Source organism: Peromyscus maniculatus, chromosome 1, assembly GCF_049852395.1.
Source record: "Peromyscus maniculatus bairdii isolate BWxNUB_F1_BW_parent chromosome 1, HU_Pman_BW_mat_3.1, whole genome shotgun sequence".
Classification (NCBI taxonomy): Eukaryota; Metazoa; Chordata; class Mammalia; order Rodentia; family Cricetidae; genus Peromyscus; species Peromyscus maniculatus.
In genome coordinates this window covers 145,310,240-145,325,712 of record NC_134852.1, presented here as the reverse complement: position 1 = coordinate 145,325,712, position 15,473 = coordinate 145,310,240, and the positions used below count along the sequence as shown (strand labels likewise).

Below are 15,473 nucleotides of genomic sequence, written 5' to 3'. Positions count from 1 at the left end.
GCGTGATGCTTGTATTCAAAAGTTAAGCTCCCTCCATTTGAAACATCTATAATGTTCTGTATTAAGTGAGGACTTTTAAAAGCATTTTCATACTTTAACTCCAAGAAATTAGACATCTCAACACCAAAGCTCATGCAGAGGGATGTAATATGTGGGTTACAAAATTGTTTTGAGTCTCAGTGAAAAGGCACTCTTCCCTGGAGTAACAATTATAATTAACACCTTCCTTTCCATATGCAGAAGCATTGCAGGTCGTTATAAATGACCTGGGATGCTAGTGAACTCCCCACCAAGGCTACTACTGCTCCTATCAAACACCTCTGCACCTATCCATGTCCATATAACAAGTATCCAAATACTGTCCATGGCTGAGTCCAGTAAGGCAGAGGCTCCCAAGGCCACAGTCAGTGAACCATCCAGAAGAACTTTCCCCACCTCTAAGCCCGCCTCTGTGAACTTCTGTGAAAGGGGCCCTTTCCTTAGAAGAGCTCACATCTCTGCCTAAGAGATGTGGTCATTTTCAGTCTTCTGGTGTGTACCCAGGCCAAAGAAAACTCTTTAACCATCGTCCTCACTCAATTACCTTTTTAAAGGACTCATTATCAGAATGTAAACCCCATCATTTGAAAGAAACAGCCAGCTAATGCAGCAGGAGAAGGAACGTCCCTACATGTTCATCATTGTTCCCTGGCTATAGCCCATCCCATGAAAGATGCATGTGTGGAGCTCCAGATCACACCAAATGGCTGAGCTGGCCACCTGTGTACAGCTACACGGTCCCTGCAAGTATCGTATATCCTGGGTGGGAACACTGTGATGCTGGAGCCTCAACAGGCTTCCATGAGGAAGAGGAAAAAAATGTAAAGTAAGATCTAATGCAACACAGAGTATTTTCCTCAAGTGTCTCTGGTGGGGACTTGTTCCCCTGGCACCTGTTTCATGTGGAGGTGGCTGCAGATGTGCAAGGTCAAGGGCAGGCCCATGCTTCAAGGGTCCATCTTGAACTTCTAGGCGAAGCAGAGATTACAAAGACCCTTTAATTCCACGGCAATGTTACAGCCTAGCCCGTTTGCCGCAGTGACATGCTCTCCACTCGACAGCTGCCAAAGGGAGGGGCTGTGTTTATATTTTGTTAGTTAATTTGCTGATTTATCTTAATTATGACATTTAGGACCCAGAAACATTTTCCTGTGTATGGAAAGCATTCCCATGGACACTTCAAATGCAATGAGGTTAAACAAGTGCCAGATGACAGAGTGCAAGGCGGAGCTTATATCAAAGCACAGCAGATGTGGGTCAAAGTGGCTGTACGCTGTCTGTACAGCTTGTCCACTTTGGCGTGAGGTCGCCCACTCCTAACTCAGGCTATAACCGGGCAGAGACGGAATACCTAGTAAATACTCACCCTGTGGAAAAAGCAGCCCCGTTCCCAGTCCAGTACTAACTTTGACAATGTCACAGAATAAGTCTTTTAATGAAATACGTCCACTCAGAAGTTTTTTTTAATAACTTCTATTTTAAAAAAAAAATCCATTTTGAGCAATCACTTATAACTTTCCAGCTGATTCACAGTTATATAATTTCCACTACAGTTATGCAAAGTGAGTAACCCAAGAAGATGGGAATCTCTGGGGCACAATGGAAGGGTACAGCTCACCTACAACAGATCTGTAAACCGGTTTCTGCTGTTTCCACCCTAGCAGACCCACTGATGAAGCTTTTGTCCCCCTTGTCAGGGAGGCTTTTGTGAAGATCCTCCACTAATCTAAATTCACAGAGCAACAGGGTAGCATTAAGTTAATGCATGCATCCCCAGCTGGTTCAGGCAGGGACACCAAGGTGACACGCGCTCACAGGGGGAGTTCTGCAGCCCCACTCCTCTGCAGACACTTGGGGATGGCAGATAGCTGACAGACACTTCTCCACAATTCAAATATTAAATGGCCAACATCCTCCTTGATATATCTTGACACTGTCATCGCTCATTAAATAATTACAGCTCATCATTCACATTTCTTTTTGTGATTTTCACCATGACAGTTGGTTTCACAGGAACGAATTCAAAAGGAATCCTTGATTCTTTTTCATCTGAGATGTTCAGAACTGGGAGACGTTGGCTTAAGGCCTCAATTCCCCCCCCCCCCTTTGACTTCTGGAGACTTCTGCGAAGGTCAGGGATTTGGTAGGTGGTCCTGGATGTGGCACTCCCTGACAATGTCTTGCACCCCTGATACCTGCTCCCTGTGGATGTGGCTACAGATGGGTGAGGCCTAAGGGAGGTCCTTACTTCATAGCCACCTTAAGAAAAATCAAGAGTTCATCTCAAGGAATTGTTGAGATGTCCTCAGAACGCAAGAGCTACTCCCAGCTTGGACACTAACCCATCGTGAAACTCAGCATCAACTCAGCATCTGGATTCTACCTGCAGAAGACTGGGTAGGAATAGAAAAGGGCTTATTTCCCTGGGCAGCTGCCTACCTGACTAGTGGAAACCAGAGGGGATCTTTCATCATTCTTTGATACCTGCTGAAGTGAGCCACGGCCATCAGCACCCCACCTTGGTCTCACAGCAGAGACAAGCTGGCACTAGAACCAAGAACCACAGATGTTCTGGTCCAATATTCTGTAGTGGTTTAGGCAGTAGGGGTGGGGTGGGGTAAGCCATAAACAAGAATTTTCCCGAATGTTAGTTAATGCCCAGCTCGAGTGGTCAATATAACTTGCTGTGGTTATTAGGACTCAGCTAGGAAAACATTCTAAAGACTCTCGAACCCCATATTCTGAGAGCTCAATGCACTCTTCCCTTTATCAAGCTTTGTATGCTCTTTACAATCGCTCACATCCTACAGCACCTGTGTGACCTTTTGTAAGCCTCCTCTCTGCCCTCCTCCCCCAGATTTAACTGCTGGTCGGGGACTATGAGTCAAAAGACTACGGCTCTAAGACAGGAGTCCCTCGCCATAGGGATGTAGCTCAGTTACTGTCCAACTAGCCAGAGGGAGAAAGGGATATGTATCCCCAACAAAAGGTAGGATCATGCTCCCTAAACAGAAAGAGAACCTTTGTTTCCTTAACAAGACACAGTCCTGTCTCCCTAACCAGAGACAAAACTAACCCCCTCCCAAATAGAACACTATCCTTCCATCTCAGACAAAGGCAAGGTAGTTTATCAGAAACCTTGTACTCATACCACCTGCCAAGGTGACCACATCCAGATGCTGAAGCCTTAGCAGCATCTGAAAGCCTTCCATCTGACCTAGTCTAAGAAGGGCCACTGAGGACAGAACATGATGATGCTTGCTTCAGCTTCAAGCCACACTCCATCCATTTTACCTGGAGCACCTTTCCTAGTTTCCATGTGAGCATATGCAAAGTACACTAGAGCCTGACTGCAGGGGAGCCCCCGGCATACTGGAGCCTACCCCTAATCTTGTTCATGGGGTTCAGTCCCCACTGACTGGTGATGTACAGAGATGTTTCCAGGACTTGAGAGTACCCAGGACATGAAGAGTACCCAGCTGGAAAAGCCAACTTCAATGATAGCCAATTCACATGGAAGCCTGTTATTTCTTTATTCCTACCTTTGACAGCCCAAACTTAGACTATACATGCTTATTCACAGAAAATCTGAACACGATCTGGAAGTCAGAGACAAGAGGTTCACAGCTGCACCTTCCGGGCTACCAGCCTACTTCACCCACATAATACCCTCTGTTGTGAAGCCAGTCCATAGGGACACAGGCTGTCTGTAGGGTTTCTTTGCTGTGAAGAGACACCATGACCACAACAACTCGTATAACAGAAAACATTTCATTGAGGTGGAGGCTGACAGTTCGGGGGTTCAGTCCAGTATCATATTGTCGGGGAGCATGGCAGTGTGCAGACAGACATGGTACTGGCTACATCTTGATCAGAAGGCAACAGGAAGTAGACTCAGTGTCACACTAAGGGAAGCTTGAGCAATTGAGACCTCAAAGCCTGCCCCCACAGTGACACACTTCCTATAACAAGGCTACACCGGACTTCAACAAGACCACACCTCCTGATAGTGCCAGTACTTTTGGGGGCCATTTTCTTTCAAACCACCACACAGGGCTTGGGCTGGTATGGCTGTGCAACCCCAGCCTCCCCTCATTTGTTCGTTCCCTGGATATATGGAAGGGATCAGGGTCACACACCAGCAAAGACCAAGGTGCCTTTACTGACTGCAGGTGTAAAGGCTATAAAAGCTTTTGTTTCTTCAATTAAAGAAAGCTACTTTCCTCCCTCCTGAGAGGCCATCCAGCAAGGTTAGCTAAATAAGGATGTGCACTTGATATAATAAAACTGAAACAGTAAATATGTACCACATAGGGATCTCATGCCTAAGTAACCGAATTTAACCATTTGGGGGGATGGACATGACAAATTCTGCACACCAGTCACCACGACACCGACTTACAATGACCATTGGAATTTGATAAAAAAAAGTTCTCGAAATAAACCATCTTCCACAAGTAACGATTCATTGTGAGAGAAACGAGTATACATCTAGTAGACAACAAAATTGCTAAGGTGGGTTACCTCAATTACTTTTTAAGGTGTTTCATAAAGTGTTATCAAAAGTACCTTCAACATGATAAATACAAAGGAAGAATCTACCAGAAGAGTGAAGACTTAGAAGAAAAGACGCGTCTTTGACAAAAAGTAGCAACAAGAAACCCGGTTCCAAGCGGTCCATTTTCTGACATTTGGTTAGTTTCCTCTTACCCTTGACTGGCTAGAATTATGGAAAATTGAAACAGACTATTTCTCAACCATGTGCTACCTTTTAAGAAAGTGAGTTCATGTCCCAGTGGCAGAAAGGAGAGATGGGGCAGGTGTTTGGGGAAATAGCCTTCTTGGGAAGACACTCATGGCCTCACACGAGCATGTGTCTCTGTGCACTTACAATGAGTTCGGAATCCCGCCCCATGGAAATGACTGTCCGGTTCACTGTCCTGAGAAGTTTCTCCATGATGATCTGGATATGCCTCTGAGTCGGCCCCTGGAGGGAAGAGACAACAATAAAAGCCAAGAGCACAGACCATCAGGGTCTCACAAGCCCAAGTGCTTGTCTCCGAACCCAGCTGCTCTGTACAGAGTCAATCAATTATAACCCTTAACAAGATGAAAAATGGTCTTTGTTGAAGGCAAATGCATTCCTGAAGAAAACTCGAGGCCCTTTATTAATTATAGCCCATTAATGATAATTTGTTATATAATCATAGTAAATTAATTTAAGCAAACCTTAAAACTAAAAGCAAATCCATTTAAACAATATAATGTTTATGATCCCTGGTGAGACCACCAATTAGTCTTCCAGAGATGCTTGGCCATCTGTAAACGGAAGACAGGCAGATAACGGCGCAGCCTGCTCTGCATGTCATATCCCGATAACTTAACTGCTCACAGAACAGAATGTTTGAGTACCAGTGCAGCAAATTATCTAAAACTCACAGTGCCATGGGCTTTTCCATTAGGGAGAATTTATTCCCTAGTTTAATGTGCAATGGGACTGTGGATTCTCTCCCATGCACAAGGCTCGAGTAGGCAGGCACCTGGTCTCTGCAAAGCCACAAGATCTTCCTGGAGGTTGCCCTACAAGCTCTTTTCCTGGCTTTACTCTGAGAAGTGCAAAGGGCCTAGCATGGGAGCAACTGACGCTGGTCCTGAGGAAGCCATCCAAGCCCTGGGCAAGGCTCAGGCCTGTGATGAGTTGAACTTATCCCATCATCCAGCAGGGGTTGTATTGGACCCTGGAGCACAAAACACTGGGAATGGGATAGTCAATCATCATTGTCACCTCCACTGGATTAAAAAATACCCAGGGCATTAGTAAGGTAAAGCTTTGACTGTGGGTGTTTCCATGGAGGATTGGCTGAAAGAGTGAGACCCACTCTGAGTACAGGTGGCACCGGCTCATGGGGTGGAGCCCTGGGCTGAATAAAAAATGAGAAAAGGAGAAAGCCAAAGGAACGCCAGCATTTCCTTTGTTCTGTTTCCTGATTGGCCAGGATGGAAGCAAGCAGCCTCCTGCAGCTACAGACAGAAACTGGCCCAGCCTTCCTGAACCCCCACCCCAAAAGTGTATTTAGTGAAAGCCATGTTCACCCATCACTTAATAAATGCAAGAACTATAAAGAGGGATGGGCAATCAGCCTCCACAGCCTTTATCTGACCTGCAGGATGAGAACTTTGGCCTTGGGAAACATCTCACCAGGAAAACAAAAACTTCATTTCAGTTCAGAAGTCTGAATGCTGTGGATGTAAAAATCATGACACACACATAAATAAAAATCATTCAAGGGTAAAACTCTACAGAGAGAAAGGCTGACAGTGAAGGCCACTGCTTTTTCAACAAGGCAGTTCTGTCTGTAGCAGGTTTCCAAGGCTTGGGCATGGCAGCCAAGTGAGGCTGCCCGGGGTCTGATCTCCATGACTCACCACATCCTTCCGGTAGAGCACCTCCAGGATGTTGCTGAGCAGCTGGCAGCATGCCTCCAGGTCCTCCTGCCTCTCCAGGTGGTACTTGAGCTGGTCTGTCATCATGGGGAGCAGGATCTCTCTGCAGTCTGCATAGAGCACAGGATTGTCAGTCAGTAGGAGCCACCATGTAATCCCTCGGGTCTGCAAGAAACCCGTGTGTCCTCTCAAGTATCTGACTCACAAGGTGCAGAATAGAAACTGACATCTGCAGAGGCTGATGGCTTGACCACCAGGAAGCCATTTCCAATGTTGTCAATCATTCATAGATGAGTACCTGCATGTATTTGCAGGTCTCCATGTAAACACAAAAGGTCTCCATGTAAAACATGCATATCATATATAAACACACATCCTCCACAGTTGAGCATACCCTGCATTTGTACATACAATGGGTTATCTACTGGTGTCTCTTACTTTCAATCCATTGATTTGCAACAGTAAAAGGAGTACTCCCTCCAACAAAAACTATTCTAACAGTGGATTTCCAGTCATTTCCTAGAACAAGCAGACAGGATCCCCTTTGCTAAATGAAAAAGCTCAGCTTGGGAGTAGGACGGTGGTGTACAGCCCTTCCCTTCCCAGACAAGCTCCCTGGAGTAGACTGAAGAGGTGGGAATGAGAAGACAGAAACCAGGGCAGAGAAACAGGACTGTAAAGGGAAACTTGAGTTGAGGACCAGGTCAAAGAAGGTCTGTCTATGTTTTCATGTGTGGTTTAGTTAAGAACATAGCCAGAATATTCAAAACAGAAACAGAAGAGCAACGTGGGCACAGATTGACAGTGAAATCAAATTCCTAATTGTCTCTTCCAGTTTGGAAAAGGAGCTGAATCCTGGCAGCATCCACTTTCCAAAATGACCTGCCTGTTGACAGCCCCTTATTCTGACACCAGCCCAGCCATTATTGCCTCCTTGAAGATGCAAAGCAGGTGAGCAGCAGGGCTCTGCAACAGGAAATAGATGTAGCTGGTTTTCAGGATTGTACATTTTAGGATTTACGACATTAATGATACATAAAAGCATGTTTTGCATTAATGTTCTCTGAGTTTTTATGGAAGGAAAAAGAAATCACACATAGCAATGGAAGGACTCCTCTACACATTCAGAAATAACACTCTGAACTCAAACACACTCAGTTGAACTTTGCTAAGGTCAACAATTTAATGAGATGGGGGGGGGGCAGGGAGGGGTAGGGCAAGAAGAATCAGAAATAACACAAGCACCTCTGCTCCATGGTCCCCCAGTGGGACATCTGTAGTTAGTTCAACCAGGGCATTCTCAAATTCCACTTAGATCTTCTCCCTTGGGGAGAGACTAGGAGGAAGTCCGTGTACCACAAGGAGTAGGGCCGGTGCATGTATGCATGATGATCAGTCTTCACTGTCCACTTGACAGGGTTTAGAATCGCCTCAGCAACACATCTCTAGAGTGTCTGTGAAGGGTCTTCCAGAGAGCTATAACTCAGGACGGAAGAGTCACTCTGATTATGGGTGGTGCTAGTCCATGAGTTCGGGACCCAGAGTGAGTAACAATTGAAAAGCCAGCTGAGCCAGGATTCCCTGTCTTTTGCTTCCTGTTTTGTGGAAATGTGAGGTGGTGAGAAGAGACAGCTAGAGCTGTTCCTGCCATCATGCCCCTCTCCTCAAGTGGGACAAAAATCAACCTTTCCTCCCCTAAGGTGATTGTTGTCAGGTCATGGAGATAAAAACAAAACAAAAACCTTAAGTAAGCCATTGAGAATATGTGGCTTCACTTCTTGATACCATATTTCAATAATCAATCCCTGTGCAAATGTAATGCATAAAATAATAAGAACTGCACCCCAGCACTGCTGGACATGACTGTGCAGAACCCTGCAGAAAGCCAGGAGCAGAGGGCACAGCACATAGCGAGGGTGCTGTCTGAGCCAGCAAGTTGGCCCCTTTGTGTCTGGGTTCCCAGTGTCAGGGAGACTTCATCCCTACCGTCTCACCATCCCTTCCAATAACCCGGACGGGAGGACTAAAGTGTTTGACAGACAGGACTGTGCCCTTTGAGCTTCAGAGGCATGCTCCAACATGCAAGGTATGCTGGCAACTCAGGATACTGCACAGATGTGAGAACTGCCCAAAGATAGACTATCCAAGAGAAGCAGTGCAAGAAAATGACCCCGGGATCATGCTGTCAACAATGAAACAGCCTCAGATGCCTTTGCCATAGAAACCTCAATGTTGGCAAGGTATATCCACTCTCGTTTCTGCTATATCTGCTGCCTCAAGCCATATGTAACAGCTCATGCAGAGCAACCCTCCAAACCAATGTGTCAGAAGGATCTCTTGGAGAACGGTGCCCAAGCCCCACCCTTCAGGCTGGGCCCTCCCCGAGAGCTCCAATTCAGTGCCTCACGTTGAGCCCTCTTTCACTTCCTCTGGGAACACATGACCCCCTGTGTGCTCAACTCAACGTGGAGCAAGCCCTGAGCTATGCCTGTCCATCTGGTTACTATCCATGTGACTACTACCATTCTGGAGGTCATGTGAATGTCCCAGGTGTAGGCAATGATTCTCAACCTGTGGGTCATGTTCACAGGGGCCACCTAAGACTATGGTAAAACACAGATTATGTTATAGTTATGAAGTAGCAACATAAAATGATTTTATAGTTGGAGATCATTACAACATGAGCGACTGTATTTAAGGGCCGCAGCATTAGGAAGGGTGAGAACCACTATGCTAAGGCCTAATGGGTAGAACGCCTTATGAGCTGGCTAGTGCGGGCTGGAGGAAGGACGTATCTCTGAACGATTGTCAGAGCTGGCCCTTTAGGGTCTGGGACCCAATGTCTCTGGCCTAAGTCCTGGCCTTTGGCCCCACTTATCTGTTGTGCTGGGAAAGCAGTTGAGTGTGCTGTCAATTTGTCAGTATTACCTCAGTGTGAAGGAGGCAAGTCTGCATGCCCAGCTCAGACTACCCACCATGTTTGGTTCCCTCACAGGAGCACCTAACACTCACCCAGGCCCCAGGTCTTGTCAGCTTCACTTATGTGTTATGCTGTCTGGGTGAGAAGCAACTCCACAGACAGTTTAAAGATAGTTCAAGCTGGATTTGAAGACTCACATTTGTAATTCCAACCTCAGAAGGCCAAGACAAGAGGGCAGTTGTGAGTTCAAGTCAGTCTGGGTTACTTAATGAGATCCAGGGTAGCCTGGGTTACATTGTATTGAGAAAACAAAATGCACGCGCGCACACACACACACACACAAATCCAAAAATAGAACAATTTCCTTTGCTCAGCTCCCTGAGGAGATGAAAAGTCATTGGCCATCCTTTCTGACACATGAATGTCAAGCTGTGCAGGGCAAACGGCCATGAGGATACAGTAGGAGATGTGAAGATAGGAGATGGTGTCTGAGGAAGGACTTGGCACAAAGCACTTTGCTGAGCCACTAGGAAAGCTGGCCCCAGGGCCAGCACCATCACCATCACAAAATTCCCTCTGCATTCAGTTCCACATCTGAACGCAGACAGACAGATTCACCAGACAGTAGGTCTGTCAGATTTCCCAGATGGCCAGAAGCCACCCAGCGCAAACCAGGGATCTGGGGTAGGCCTCCAAGAATATAGAGTGGCTTGCAATATTGCCCATCATTGTGCCATCAGAAACCCACTATATATCCTCAAAGGAAGAAACACATGTCCCCAGCATCTTTGGGGGGACCAGAACCAGAGGGAAAGATGTTATGTTCTACACCTCCAGGTCTAAGTTAATGAGCCACCATAAATACTGACTGCTTTAACTATGCTTCTCTTAGGTGGAAAGTAAACTGTGTGAGGAGTTTCCTGTTTTCTTTAGGCAATAATCTCAGCGTTAAAACCAAGGTGTGTGTGTGTGTGTGTGTGTGTGTGTGTGTGTGTGTGTGTGTGTGTGTGTGTGTGTGTAGGAGGTTTCTCTCCCTTCGAGGGGAGTTGGTTAGTATGTACCTCCATGCACATCCATTTCATCTGTGACCCACAGCAATTCACACCTGCTAAGTGGTGAGGAAGGCCCTGCTGTCCACAGCAGCCCAGCCCCATCCTTGGCAGACAGCTGAAGGACAAACACGCCTCAACAAGAGTGTTTCTACCTTCCTGGGAATCTGTTTTACTGGATGGTTTCCAAGCCAGCCTGGACAACAGTGCACAGCTGAATGAGAGGGCATGTTTGTGTGTGCTGACTTCCTTTACTACGTAAGTGCATGCAGAGGGAATGGAAACTCAGGTACATGTGACTAAAAGCAGATCTATTGTCTAGCACTATTCCCGGACCTTAATGAACAGTAACTGTTAAAATTCTGTTAAAATTATAATTTGTATTATTCTGTGTGTGATTTGTATTATACCAGGCCAGGCTCTTTGAATGAATGTACACCAGGAAAATTAATGCCTTAGAATCACCTTAGAATGGATCTACCCACACAGAGCTACTCTGCTTCCTGCTCACAAAGCACAGAATATTGCAAAAAAAAAAAAAAAAATTGTTTTTGAGATAAGGTCTGTTAATGTAGCCCAGGCTAGACTCCAACTCATAATACTGTCTCAGTTACCCAAATATTGGAGTTATACGTACATACCATACCGTATTCATAAAAAACCCTTCACGTTTAATGGGTCTTTTCCTAGCCTATATTTTAATCTACAGAAGTTAAATGTTCTTAGGAAATGTTAAATCATAGTAGGGTCCACAAAGGATATGCTACATCATGGATGGAGGTACACGTCTGCAGGAGAGAATTTTATAGCCTCTGGAAGCTGAGGCAGAAGCTCTCCTGCCACACAATGGACATTCCAACTGGCTGTGTGCAATATCCTTTCACACAGACAGAAAATCACATCCATAAGGCCCGTAAAACAAAATAAATAGCCTGAACCCATTCCCCAGCACAATAAAAACAAAACAAAACCAAAAAAAAAGCTTATTTTAAAGGAAAAATACATTCTACATGCTTTAAATCAACCATTGACACATAGCCTTTGAAAAACTCAGAATGCTAGAGCCCAGAAGACTGAAATACTACTATTCAGGCCATGAAGTTCTGAGAAAGGCTTTTGATGAGTTCATCCTTATATGTAAAGAAACAATAAAGTCATAATGCAAACATGCACACATGACATTAAAATGGGACAGATATTTTGGGAAGGGAAAAAATTAGCAGGAAGGGAGAGGGGACAAAGAATGTTAATATCAGTCAAAACGTGACATACTTGAAAAACACATTGCAAAACTCATACCTTTTACAATAAACTTAATTTTAATAAAATTAAAAATAAAAACAAGGACTTCTTGTTGAGCATGCATAAAGCCATGTGTTCAATCACAGCACAGGAAATGAAACCAAACAAAAAACCATAGAAAACAAAAAAAGTAGGGCTGGGATGCAGCCAGATGGGTAGAATGTCCACCTAGCATGCAGGAGGCCCTGAGTTCAATCCCCAGCAACAAACAACATCAGATATGGAGGTTCATGCCTGTCACCCCTGCATTTGTGAGGTAGAGAGAGTGGAGGATCTGAAGCTCGAGGTCACCCTTCGCTCCATATTGAATTCTTGGCTAGCCTGGGCTATGTGAGACTTCATCTCACAAAAAGGTAGAGTAGGGCTGGCAGCAGTGAAGGAAGGAGATTGGGCCCTTGTTGCTAACAACATAGCACTTGGAAATCAATATCTTGGAAGTAAAGAGTGGGAGAGTTATATCCACTCTGTAAAGGGGGAAAAAAAAAACTGAATTATACCCTTTGAATAGTATGCAAATTCTATCTGAATTAAAAAAAAAAAACTTGCAATTGAAGATTTAATGAAAATGACAATTATAGCAATGATAAATTGCCCCCTTGCGCCGCCCCTCTGTGGATCTTGGGCACAGTACTTAAATGCTCCAGGCCTCCCATTTTCATATCTACCAAATGACACCTCAGTCACTCACCTCCCCAGTTCATCCTGACACCTGAGGATACCTGCTGTGCTTAGCAGGTAGGGAGCATGAGCAAACAGCAGCTCTTACAGAGGACAGAATCGATGCAATGGAAAGTCTCCTCAATGAAAGGTACATTAGGACCAGTACTTCACAGCTGCACCATCCAGTGTGGTGGTCACTGGACATGAAGCTGAACTGGTGCATCCAAAGAACAGAGTTATAATTGGGTTTAATTTGTTTATTCTTTGAGAAGTTCATATGTGTATGCTATAAGATATGACCATATATGCCTTATCCCCATTCCTTCCTCTCTCAATATTACCCCCAGCAGCTCTCCTTCCAAACTTCGTATCTTCCTTCCTTTTGTGAGATAAATGGTTCCTGTGGTTTCAGATGTTTGAATACAAGATCCTCAGCTAGTGGAAATGTTTGGGAAGGATTAGGCAGTGTGGCCTTGTTGAAGTAGGTGTGGCCCTGGGGGTGGGGTGGGCAATGAGGTTTTAAAAGCCCACACCACACCCCAGCCTCTTTCTCCACCTGCCTGCCAATCAGGATGTAAGCTCTCAGCCACTCTAGGCCTGCCACCATGCTTCCTGCTGTGAATGATAATCACAGACTAACCCTCTGAAACTGTAAGTAAGCCCCCAATTAAGAGCTTTATAAGAGTTGCCTCGCTAATAGTATCTCTTCACAGCAATAGAACAATGACAGGGGACAGAGTCCAGTTAGCACTGGCCATATGTGCATGGACGTGGGGCATCATGGGAGCACAGGAAAGCCGCCAGTGACCACCCCCTCAAAGAATGCCTGACTATCTCCAACAGCTAACAGTTTTCAACAGATGTTCAGAAAGGGGTGGGGCCTGGGGAGCATCTCTCCCATCTCTAGGAGAACTCTGGCTGGCCCTTAAAGCTACAATACCACCCTTCCAGGTAAGATGTACCCACTCGTGCAATAGTGGCAATACTGTTATAGAGGAAATAACTGCTTTCTGATTGGGCTTGAGGCCTGATCAACAGGAGAGAATTTCATGCCTGGTACTGTAATTTTGCTCAAAAGTCCATGGCTGGGAGGTAACAGGCCCCTAAGGCAGAACATTTATTGTGATTTTGCTAAATGGTCATCTTGTCAAACTGCCTTCTAAATGTGTCTGTTTACAACCACAGAACTGGATTTAATTATAATAAATGAATTGCAAGTTCAAATGTTTAAAGGTGGTATTTAATCTAGTTATTGCAAACAACTGTTAAGAAGAATAAATTATATTATACAATGAAAACTAAAGATCCAAGGTCTCTGACAGAGTAAGAATTTAGCATTTAAATTGTGCTATAAGTTACAACACAATGAACTTCTCAGACTCAGCGTGGATAAAAGAATATAAAGCATGGCATTAGTGAGTTTTAGATAGAATTCACACTGCAATGACATTTTGGATAAAATATGTGACTGAATTACATTGCTTCAAACTACATTTGCTGAGGACTAGGGAATTTAAAATGATACCCAAGGCTCACGGTCTGCTTCTGCAGGAAGCACAGGCTAAGTATGTAAGGAAGCAGATGAGGAAGGGTTCATGTAATTCTTCACTTTAATGAATAAAGGCTCCTGTGATTCAAGGTCACAGTTCTCTTGACCACTCACCCCATCACAGGAGAGCCCAGGACTTCTTGGTACCTATCAGTACCCACTGGAGAATTTGCTACAGGGAGCATAGAGCATAACTGTCCTATTTTTTTTTTTTTTTTTTTTTTTTTTGGTCTGCCATATATAGAGACCAAGGACGGCAGCTCAATCCAGAACCCAGGCAAGGGGAAGGCATTGCTATGGACCCACATTTCATATAAATTGTCATGGAAATGACACTACCCACTTCCATGTTGTCCCCTATCCATGTTCTGCAATGATCACAGACTTCAATCATTAACATCTGCTCATCTGCAGCTGTGAGGGCCAAAGCCAGGATGATTAATGCACTGGTAATGGGCACAGAGTAAAAAATATTAATCTTTATAAAAGGTATTCAACAGGCATCATCAGCTTATAAATGTCCAAGCAGAATATCCGTCTATAACCCCATTACAGCTCTACATTAAAATAAGACACAAAAATGAGAATGAATTTGTCCATTTAAAGCATTCATTTTTATGAACACTGAGTAATGTGCTTCTTAATTTTTAGTTCGGTCACATTAAACAAATGATCCATAAAGTGCATTTAATAACCTTGTGTGTGTTGCATAGTACCAAAAGCCAGAATAACACTTTTAATGAGAATTAAACAGTAAGAGCCATATTAATGGGAAATGCTTGCTATTCATCTTTTATAGACAATCATCTTGTTTTCCTACCATTTAGGAACCCTGTGCCCATGTTTCAATATGCTCAAGTGATTTTCTCCATCTACAGAAGAAGTCTTTAAGCAGTTGTAGCTCCAAGACTGTATCAGTGCTAGAGGGAGTCATAGAAGCTATCTACTGATCTCCAGACTTCACAGATGTGGGGATCAGGAACCTGGTGACAGACACAGTCAGCAACCATACTGCTAAGCAAGAGCTGAGCCAGCATTAGCCACAGCACTCCCAAGCCAGAGAGTTTAGTGATAAAAGACCCATGCCTGTGCACATACATGGGGGCATATTTAATGTCAAGTACTAAGGCATCTCCCCAAGCATCATTTTTAAGTAAGAAATTATGAATCTAGGCAGGGCCAGGAGAAGAAACCACCAGCAAATCACCCTTGCCACATCAGTGTTCCTTTGGGAATGCTAAGCTTGCTCATCTGTGGGACTGAATCTACACATATACCTAGCCCAGCATTTTCACTCCAGACAGCTGGGTAGCACCTCGTAAAGTATTCCGGTCAGAACAGTGTCCCTTGCCTGTGTACTAAAAGGATCAGAAATGTGGCAATCTGTGATGCAGCCTTGGGGTACCTAGTGTCGTGGAATTTTAATTGAGAGGATGACAGAGCAAGTAAGAGGCTTTGAGAACTGGAAAGACAAACAGAGAAGCATGGACTGTCAAACAAGAGGGAGCAA

At 44.7% G+C, this 15,473-nt stretch overlaps 1 protein-coding gene across 2 annotated transcripts in view; it reads right to left on the bottom strand.

Moving 5' to 3' along the window:
- Nucleotides 1-15,473, bottom strand: part of Dock1 (dedicator of cytokinesis 1) — a 516,862-nt gene that overhangs the window by 301,092 nt on the left and 200,297 nt on the right. For both annotated transcript variants that reach the window (XM_015995837.3, XM_006976933.4), the window contains exons 26-27: nucleotides 6,466-6,593; nucleotides 4,931-5,026 (exon numbers count right to left, since the gene is read on the bottom strand). In XM_015995837.3, coding sequence (XP_015851323.1) covers nucleotides 4,931-5,026; nucleotides 6,466-6,593 — 224 coding nt within the window. The remainder of the gene's footprint in view (nucleotides 1-4,930; nucleotides 5,027-6,465; nucleotides 6,594-15,473) is intronic.